General features: G+C 44.2%; 1 protein-coding gene across 6 annotated transcripts in view; it reads right to left on the bottom strand.

The window, feature by feature from the left end:
* Positions 1 to 310: 310 nt before the first annotated feature.
* The window catches only part of FSTL4 (follistatin like 4), a 202,331-nt gene continuing 192,982 nt past the window's right edge, over positions 311 to 9,659 (bottom strand). For all 6 annotated transcript variants that reach the window (XM_057428177.1, XM_057428176.1, XM_057428179.1 and 3 more), the window contains 4 exons: positions 7,290 to 7,439; positions 6,594 to 6,701; positions 4,159 to 4,268; positions 311 to 1,141 (listed from right to left, as the gene is read on the bottom strand). In XM_057428177.1, coding sequence (XP_057284160.1) covers positions 439 to 1,141; positions 4,159 to 4,268; positions 6,594 to 6,701; positions 7,290 to 7,439 — 1,071 coding nt within the window. In that variant the 3' untranslated portion in view covers positions 311 to 438. The remainder of the gene's footprint in view (positions 1,142 to 4,158; positions 4,269 to 6,593; positions 6,702 to 7,289; positions 7,440 to 9,659) is intronic.

The raw sequence follows: 9,659 nt of genomic DNA, 5'->3' as shown, positions 1-9,659 counted from the left end.
GCTTCTGTAGTCTCTCTGTGTTGGGGTAGGGAATGGGAAGGTATACGGGAAAGAAAACAGATGGCTTGAGCATAACATAAAAGCTCCTCAGTATGGAAACTCAAAATGGGATTTGTTCTACAGAATCATTAGGTTTCGTGGCTTATACGGTATCTCAGTGGAGATATTATTCGCTTCTCAGCGTTTTTCTCATAACCACAAATCATACCCCCAAATAAAAGACATCCCTTCAAAACCACTTCCTATTAGCAGAGCATACCTTATATTATAAAACTTGCAAGTAGACCAGTGTTGTACCATGAAGCCTATACAGGGTTTTTTTGCTTTTTTCTTATTTTTTTCCCCCCAGTGTAAAAATATACAATGCTACTGCTCAGTTGTTGCAGTGTAAAGGTCCAACCGGTACTTGCCTGCTGAAGGCTCTACTGCTATTGCCCTTCATACCTCCCCAACCCAGACCACTGTGTTACCCCTCCTTATACCTGAAACCTCACAGCGTAACATATTTTGCCTCCCATTTATAACAAACAATGACTCTTTAGCTGGTGTAATGAGATACTGTCCAAATAATCCACTGTCTTTCATAATTCTGTTGTAGCTGCTCCAGGGCCAGTCTTTGGATGTGATAGGGTCCTTCAAATTCTTCAGTACATTCATTTTCCCCGTTGACAGCTCTACAAAAAGCACATCTGTTTGCAAATGTGAAGTAGCATATATATAGTACTGGTTGCCTTCAGTAAACGAGGGTTGAAATGTCAGATCAGATATGTGTATGTCTGTTTGTAAGTCATAAATCAATGTGATTTCCCCGCGGACAGTTAGAGCCTGGACTCTGATCCTGCCACTGTCTTCATCCGCACTGACCAAATAGCGTCCATCCGGTGAGATGTATGGCGTGCCCGAGACGTCGCTGTTGGGGCCAATGACAGCATCAGTGACACTGTCAATGATGAGCTGTGGTGACGCAGCCATCGACCTATTCTTCCTACACTGGACAAAGAAGTAACCACCCAGGTGGGTATAAGCCATGGCCTGTGGTATGCAGCTATGGTTTCTGAAGCTGATAGTCTTGATGTGGGTCACAGTTTCCAGGTCAATTTTGTGAACTGCTGACTTCGATTTGTTAAAGATGAAACCAAACCTGAAACAGAAAACATGACACTGAAGTCATCTCTGGAGACACGGTGAGGTGCTTGAGAAAAGACAAAAGTCAGCAGAACCGGGAAACTCTATGCTGCTGGTTTTGGAAGCGTGTGCAATAATAGCGACTCTTTTCTGTAATAAATCTCTTGGTTTAGTGCCTCTAAAACATGCTAAAAGGAGGTATATACATTGCAGTTAAAATTAGCAACCTGATCCTGGAAGCCTGAATATCTGCTTGGGTATTTGCATAACATCTTCAAGAGCTGAGATCTTACTGGGAAGATCAATCTATAAACAGGAATAATAATCAAGGCCTGTGTGCTCTGTAGGCTACTGTTGACCAGCTTTGTGTGTAATCTGTTTCAGGTCTAGAAAGATGTAATTCAATATAGACTCAAGACTTCAATCCCAAAGCAGGAACCTGTTCTAAATAAAGCATATCACAGCCAAGTTGGGGCCAGAGAACAACTCTGAGCTCTAAGTATAACCGCTGAGAGAAGACCATGTCCAACCTCGTCTCTTAAATTACAGGACCAGCGAGTAGCTGTGATGTGTTTGCTCCCCATGGTGCCTGGGACCCAGTGACAAGGCTGAGGTGTAGGGCAGACTATGTGAAACGCCATCCTGCCAGCACAAGAAGAATGTAAAACACTTCTCAAGGAACATAACCAGGGTGCACTGAAGAAAAAGGCTCATTGTTTGCTGTCTCAAGAGAGGGCAGACAACAGTGGACACGGAATAAATGTTCTGTAAAAGATACATGCTGCAGCACAGCTGACCTTTGCTGAAGATAAGAAAAGGTCAAGAATAGCCAAGAAAGGTTTCTGCTTAATTTGAGAGGGAGCCCACAGAAACAGCCTGTTTGTGTTCACTTGGATTCACAGGTCGCTGATACTGACTTACCCAAACTAATTTTACATCCAGGATCTTTTCATCCGTTCAATGCAGACAGAAGGAAATGAAGGGAGTGCTCAGTTTTGTATCCCTTCCCCTAAAGATGCAGTTTTGCTTTGTGAAATACGCACAGCAATGTCCTTGTGTGCAGATAATACATATTTTGCTTAAAACACTGCGTTTATTTCGTTATTCTTAATCCATCTGTCAAGGAGACACTGCAATGATTTCACTTCTAAAGAACGAGCCACTCCAGTGTATGATCCCATGAAAACCACTGGGCTGAGCCTTTCATTTTCCCATTATATTCACATCCATTAGAGAGACTTCAGGAAATATCTGCAGTGGAGACTCGCAGTGCACTGTGTGTGGGGAAATTGGATATGACACTTGTATTTCTCCTGGATGAATGCATCTTAAGTACACTTTAAAAAATGCTTTCCCTTAACAGCATTTTTTCCCCCCCTCAAGACTTCCTTAATACTTGGCCAAACGCCTGAAGTTAAAGATGGTTCTTACCATAAACTTGAAAGAAGTGGGTCAGAATGTGTTTTACGAGCACACGGCTGCAGAAGAGGTGCAGCGCTTGCCCGCCAGCTGTGACCTGAAAACCTTGCACTTGGACAGGTTTTAATAGACAACAACCTACCCTGGGAACTAATAAAACCAGATACATTCCTAGATATCCATCTGGAACAACAGGCAGCTGCGATACATATGCAGCAATATTTGCATACAAACATTTCCTGGCTTGCAGAAGAGATTGTTTTAATAGTCACCTTCCTGGGAAATGCTGGGATTGCCACTGATTGTTTCCGAGTGGACAATTTAGAACATAATCTCAGTTAAGTCTCATTAGACTGGGAGCAATTGTTTCTCAGTGCTGAGGGTAAGAGAATGGACAAAGATCTGGCCTTGAACAAACAATAGGAAACTAGGCTGAGCATTCTCTGCTTTGTACATGGAAAACTACAAACAACTACACGTAGTATTTCTCATAGAAGATCATCTGTATACAGACGATGAATCACACCGAAGCAAAAAGACAATGAAACAGAGTAAATAGTGTAATTATTCCACCTTCCTGTCTTTGAACCCAGACCATACTTTCTCATCTCAGGCTTTAGCATTCTGGAGAGTCATCTACCTTCTGGCACTACTATTAGTCATAAGGATATTTTGAAAACAAAGTGGAAAAATGAGGTAGGGAGAAATTGAGAGTGACAGCCATGAAGTATGTCTCATTAGTTTGTGTTTCAGGAAGCAAAGTTATTTATTTTGGATCAGATTCAACACACAATCATTCAAGTGTGACCCCCCTGTCCTCAGTGTTCACTGCAGGGAACCTAAGATGAATGCAAGGAGTTACATTATCAGTTTTTGTGTGTTTAGCTTAGTTAAACTACACTGGGGACAGAAGATGGTTAGAGTTGTTATGTTAAGTAATGGTAAGTACAGTATAAATTGCTTTGCAGTTATCATCAGTTTTGATAATGTTAATGGGAGGCTTCTTGTGCCTGCTGGGAAGCAGCCGGTATTAGCCCAAGTCATTAGTATGTTAGTTACACAATCTCATTAACCACTACACCACATCAACATTCAAAACTGATGGTTCATAGAGGTGGGCTTTTTAATATGCAGTGCATATTATTTTTCTCCTCAAACCATACACCTCACACAGAGATTCAGTATTTGAACAAGTTGGAAATACATGGAAGAACCATGCTTTATGCTTCAGGCAGAATAAACCATTTGAGGCAACAAATCTTTGACACAGGTTTATCATGCCCAGATCCATAAAGCAGTTTTGAGGCAGGAAAGACAACTTCTTTTGGCCATCAGATTCCCAGCACAACCAAGCAGGGCAGCGTGTGGTACTTTGCATGGCTGACCAAGCTGAGGTGTGAATGCCTGTGCACGTGCTAAGGAAGCGCAGGTTTGTTTCTCGCTGTTTCATTGATTCACTGAATAACTATTAGTAATTTGCTCAATCAATAAGTGTAGTTAGCTTGATCATGAATTCATTCATTCACGTTTGTAAAGTGCTGTAAGGTTCCTAGAAGGATGCCCACTAGAAGAGAGCACCATGGTCACTGTTGCCGTTCATTCAGATATTCTTACCTAACGTGATTAATAATAAGATTTGTAGGTGGTATAAAAAAATCATCCACTCCTTCAAACGGTGTGCGGATAACATGCTGCTCCTCCCCTGCGCTTGCCTCTGGTATTACCTACAACAAACACACACAAGGTTGAGGACAGGAAAAGCAGTGAGTAAGGTAGAAAGGTAAATACAGATTCCATAGTCACACATGGCACCGAGCGGCTTTTCCCAGGGATGTAGTAGACTCAAATTGATTAATGACTTCAAAAGACTCCTTGGTGTGGCTGTCTTGAAGAAGGTGCGCTACTAAATAGTATTTGAGGCTTGACATTTGTAAGGTAAGCACACAACGTGACTTTCATAAGGTGTTTGTACCTCGAGAAAGAGCAGTCGTGCAGGAGCTGAAGTAGTATGGCAACACTAAGACCGTAATTTATTCCTCACTGTCTAAAATAAACACTTATTTCATGGTCAAATTTATTAATCTCACTTATATGTGCAGATACCATTTACCAGCTTGAAGGATCAAAGACCAACTCACAGCAGATAATTATCACTTTGAAGGAGAACTGTTCATCCCTATATTGTACCATGTATAACTCAGGACGAGGTAGTGCAAAGCCCTTTGGCTGCCCCTCTCCATGCTGTCCAGCACCCACCTCCACCACCCCGGAAAAAGAGAGGTGGAAGTTCTCGGTAGCTAAAATGTCAAATACTCAAATTGCTTGCCCGGTTCAAGATGACATTAGTCCTTTCATTAGGAACTTCTGCTTCTCTAATGTGCAACAGGGGTTGCTTTCAATTTATAGCTCCATAATTCATTAAGGAAGTGTTAAATCCCTACAAAGTGTAGTTCAGACAGCTGTTCTGGTCATGCCATTTAGATTTCTTCCAATTAGACTGCTCAAGAAAGATGCCCTCTCTTGCACAGGGCTTTCACAAGGCCAGACATTTGCTTCCCACAAGCCAGTAACGGCTAAACAACAGCATCCCATTAGTCGGCTGCATGGGCTGTTTGATAAATCCCTGACTTCCAAAGAACGAGTGGGAATTTAGATCAACCGCAGCAGAAGCATCTTTGTTAAAAGAAGATGTTTTATTGCATGTCTGCATCGAAACCACTGCAGATTAAGAATGAACTTCGCCAGATGAGTCACTGCCCACCTTTTGGGAAAGAAGGTTGGAAAAAAGGAGAGATCTGCTGCTGCTGCTGTTAATCTCACTGCCTACATAAGCAACTGCACTTCATAAACATAACAGAAAGGACTACCTTAGAGCTGGAGCCTTTAACAAGTTTCCAACTGTGCAGGTGGCCTGTTCTTCTTAATAATCACATGCTTGCACCATGTCTCCTTTAATTACAGAAACCCCTCACAGCTGGATGGAGGAAATTAAGTCAGAGAGGGTAAAGAGAGCCAATTTGATCTCCTTATACCCTGTACAGGAAACTGCTCATCCCCAGGTGAGCCAAGCTGGAGCACTGCCTCAGAAACCTTCATTTATCTGTCCCTGTTCTGGTTTTGGTGTCTTTCCCTGAAAATGCCCACGTTTTGCTGCTAGTCTATTCTTTGCTAGGAAAAGCCAGCAGGCTGCAGCCATTATCACAGACGAAGCATGTGGCTGGTGGGGATGGTTTGTCCCACCTTCATGGGGCAGCATCCCCACGAAGAACACAGACTCCAGATTTATAGGTTTTTAGGTCAGAAAGCACAGCCAACCTTCTCTGCTGATGGGGAATGTTTGAATGCAGACTTACAAGCGAATGCTTCTGGTAGAAGGAGTATCCACATGACACCTATGTTGCCAGGAATCAAGTGCCAGAAAATAACTGCTAGAGCAGGGTGTGCCTAGCTGGATCACATCAGCTCTGGAGTCAACTCTGTCATATGACATATAGCAGCAGCAAAATGCCCAGTTAGATGCCAACACTTCGTGTTTCTGTACCATCAACAGAAGAATGGATCCCCCAGGGCAATCCAGATATAGAAGTTCATTCAGTTGTCCAAACCTATGTGCATTACTGTGCCCCAATATCACTGTGTGTCTGATGGTGCTGAGCATGGAGGAGCTCCGGGGACCCCAATGGCATCCTCCTTGGGCCCTGGAGCATGGCAAGCTTAAACTGCTCGCAGTCAGCTGCCAGCCCTTGCTGTACAACTTACAGCACTTGGCTCTGTCATCAGCCTTAAAACAGAACAGACCTTGGCAACAAAGCGGTCCTGCTGCCAGCCTACGGCACAGGCATTGCTGAAAAACAAATTAAACAGCAGGAAAAATATGGGAGGATGGACGGAGGAGGGAGGAATAAAACACACTAGGTATGCAAATGAAAGAGCAGCTTTATAGCCAGGCCATTAAAAGCTGTTAATTACCTGCAACCAACCAGGCACCAGCTTGCTACCAATGATGCCAAGCCAAGGAAGGGCAAAGGTTCAGGTGCATAAGGACTTACCTGCAGCGTTGGTGAGGATTTCCGCATGTCACCCCAGCTAAGCACCCACACTTGGTCGTGGGACTTGTCATAATGTAATTTGGTTGGTAATGGGTCAACATCCAAGGACTTAAAAAAACAGAGACAGGTATTTACAGTGACCCAAATGCACAACACAAATGTTATACGGGTTTACTGCAGACATTCCCATGCATCACTGTTACACCCATTGTGCAGCTTCACCTTCAGATCAATTGAGAAATCAGCAGCAGAACCAGCAGTAGAAAAATCTAGCTGCTCGGTGCTGTTTCCTAGCTAGGCATCATTCCATCTTATGCTCTTACTTATAGCCAGTAGACCAGGGACCAATTTCTGCTTGAGTTATACCCACACCAGTTCATTCTTCCCACCCTGCTTATGACTGAGGTCAGGCAGCGGCTCAATGAGCGTGAGCCAGAAATTCATCCTAGTGCTATATTACCACACTAGCTGCAAGCCTGGCTGCAGATGGACCCCTGGGACTATGATATCCAACCCATAAAGGAGTTTCTTTCCTGCTAGCAAGTTTACAGAATAGAAATGACACAGTGTGACCCCATGGGTGAAAGCAACACAGGCCCAAGCGGTGTCAGCAGCTCCACTGAGCAAAGATCAACTTTTCTTGTCCCATACCAAGTCTTTTGCCACCAGTGAATGAAGACTTCCCCTTATAAGTACCTGTATGGCTTTCTGAGTCTGGATATCAATTATCACTACTCTACTGAGCTTAGGCTGCGTCGCATAAATGTACTTGTCTCTGACATTGACCGCTGAAGCCCAGAGGCAGGACTGAGTGCCTTCACCTTCCACTTTAGGACAGATCTCTTCCTGAGGGGGGAAAAAGAAGAGGAGAAAAGGTTTAATTTCTACAAGTTCAGGGTCTGGAGTAACAAGAAGCTTAGCTTGAAAACCAGAAGAAAAAAAAATCCCTGGGGATTCCATTAGGATGATATTTTCCCCCTTCTTTTCCCTTAAAAACAGGAAATAATTAGTTTATCACATACCACACTGCAGCCTGGCTCTACCCAGTAACATTAAATAGCTGGACCTCCTGCAAACTCACCCTGAATTTAAATAACCGCAGTGTCTATGTGGATCTATCTTTGAAGTACAGCGTGGCTCATGGAGACTTGGAATGCTGTCAGGATTTATTAGCAATAGAAATATCACTCCGTGCTTTGAAAAAAACAGTGATTTACATTAACTGAATCACAGCTTCATATTTTTCATCAAGTCGTCATTTTCAGCCCAGGGCAGTGTGCTCTGAGATGCTGGTGCTCAGGGAAACAGTGGCAAAACAAGCAGAGTTCTGCCGTCTATTGCTCCACCACAGACACTTCCCCTGTTCAAAAGGAACCAAATCTTGCTGCTTCGGACCAAATCCTGTTCACAGCTGCCTGATGCCATTATTTTGACTCTGATCCTCACTGAGTCCTGTACAAAACTGGTATTAGCTTTAGCAGGAGCTCACTGGTACCCTGAGTTGGAAGAGTCACACATAATCTCACCAACAAACTGCGTGTTGGCTACTCTTTGTTGCTCTCCCTTCTGTTGAGCTGCTTTATGGGAAAGAGCTTTTGTGTGGGAGCGGGCTGTGGTGTAGGAACAAGGGTAAAACAAAATGAACACATCTACACTTCAGTGAGCAAAAGTGCTGGGTTTAAAACCTGTCAATACAACAGCTGGGTCACTTTGAATAATGGCACAACCTCCCTAAAGGGGAGGCAGTTAGAGCAGCACAGCCTGTTCAGGGAAAGGGGAAAACAATGCCAACACCACATCTGTATCAGAGTGATGGTTATGGATGAGGATTTCACCCCTAAGCAGCACAGCTCTGTTGGTTTACCTTGGTGGAGACTGGTTGAAGATACAAGACTCAACAGCTTGGCTGCATCTTCCTTTCCTACGCCACTGCAGGTGAAAAGATGCTACAAAAGCCCAGCCCTGAGCTTCCAGCAGCCACACACAGAGCCAAGCACCCAACAGCCTCCAAACTGCCCTCCTCATCCTCGGCTCTGCACTGGGGCTTAGGCTCTCACAACACGCCATCCACCCAGAGCAAGGGGAGCAGGGAAATGGCACCACTTTCTGCTACAGTGCTCAGCTGCTCTATCTGCTTTTGTGCCCTCTAACAGCAAATGAAGAAAACTCCTGAGGCTGCAGGCTGGTGTCAGTGTCTATGTAACAAACACTCAAGACACTAAAAGGGAAAAAGGAGGGAAGAGAAAAGGCCAGTCCTCCCTATATCAAGGGAAAGGGCCCTATGATACCGGTAGGAAACCCTTAGATGTCTCTCTGAAAGGCAGCCAAGTAATGACATTAAAAATCCCTTTCCTGCCCACCACTGTGCTGGCATTATTTCCTTAAGTGCCCTTTCTCCTTTGTTCTCTTCAGGCTGTTTCTCCAGAACCACCTCTTCGATATTTACAGCTCTTGGGGAAAAAAGAAACACAAGATTTCTGTCTCTGTGTAGCAACAGCTCAAGCGCGGCTCCATGATACTAACCCAGTCCTGGGGTAAGCATCAGTCTGGATTTCTGCTAAGGTACATGAAAATCCAGTGGGGAAACCCCCAACAGTATCAACCACAACTTTATGGGTATCTATAAAGTACTGAATGCAGACTCAGGAGAAGATCCTGATCCATGGCACCAGAGCCCAGCCCAGCCTTTGGGGCTCATGATAGTGACTGTCCCCTTTCATCCCTCACAAAACAAACAGCAAGGCCGAGTTCTTTTCTTCAGGAGGTAGCCACATTCTCAGCTTCTCCTTTTAGAAACGCCCACTAAATAAAGGAGTGACTGAAAAAGCGTTTCTGGATGTATTTCTGCCCCTGTGTTTTAGAAGAATTCACAGATCCATGAGCATACACATGGTGTATGTTACCACACAGGGGTACATAACAGAGGTCACTAACAACACTGCCCGCACAGCACCCCAGGCACATGTTATCCCCCTTGTCATGTTGAGCTCCACCGTGCACAAGGCTGTGCTTGACACTCACTGACACCTGAACACGTTCTCCTTGTGATTTCCTACAGCAGGGGTG

Source organism: Pezoporus wallicus, unplaced genomic scaffold (assembly GCF_028554395.1).
Source record: "Pezoporus wallicus isolate ANWC-B61680 ecotype Strahan unplaced genomic scaffold, APGP_CSIRO_Pwel_v1 contig_12044, whole genome shotgun sequence".
NCBI classification, from domain to species: Eukaryota; Metazoa; Chordata; class Aves; order Psittaciformes; family Psittacidae; genus Pezoporus; species Pezoporus wallicus.
The sequence above is the reverse complement of the archived record's forward strand: the minus strand, read 5'-3'. Positions and strand labels throughout refer to the sequence as shown.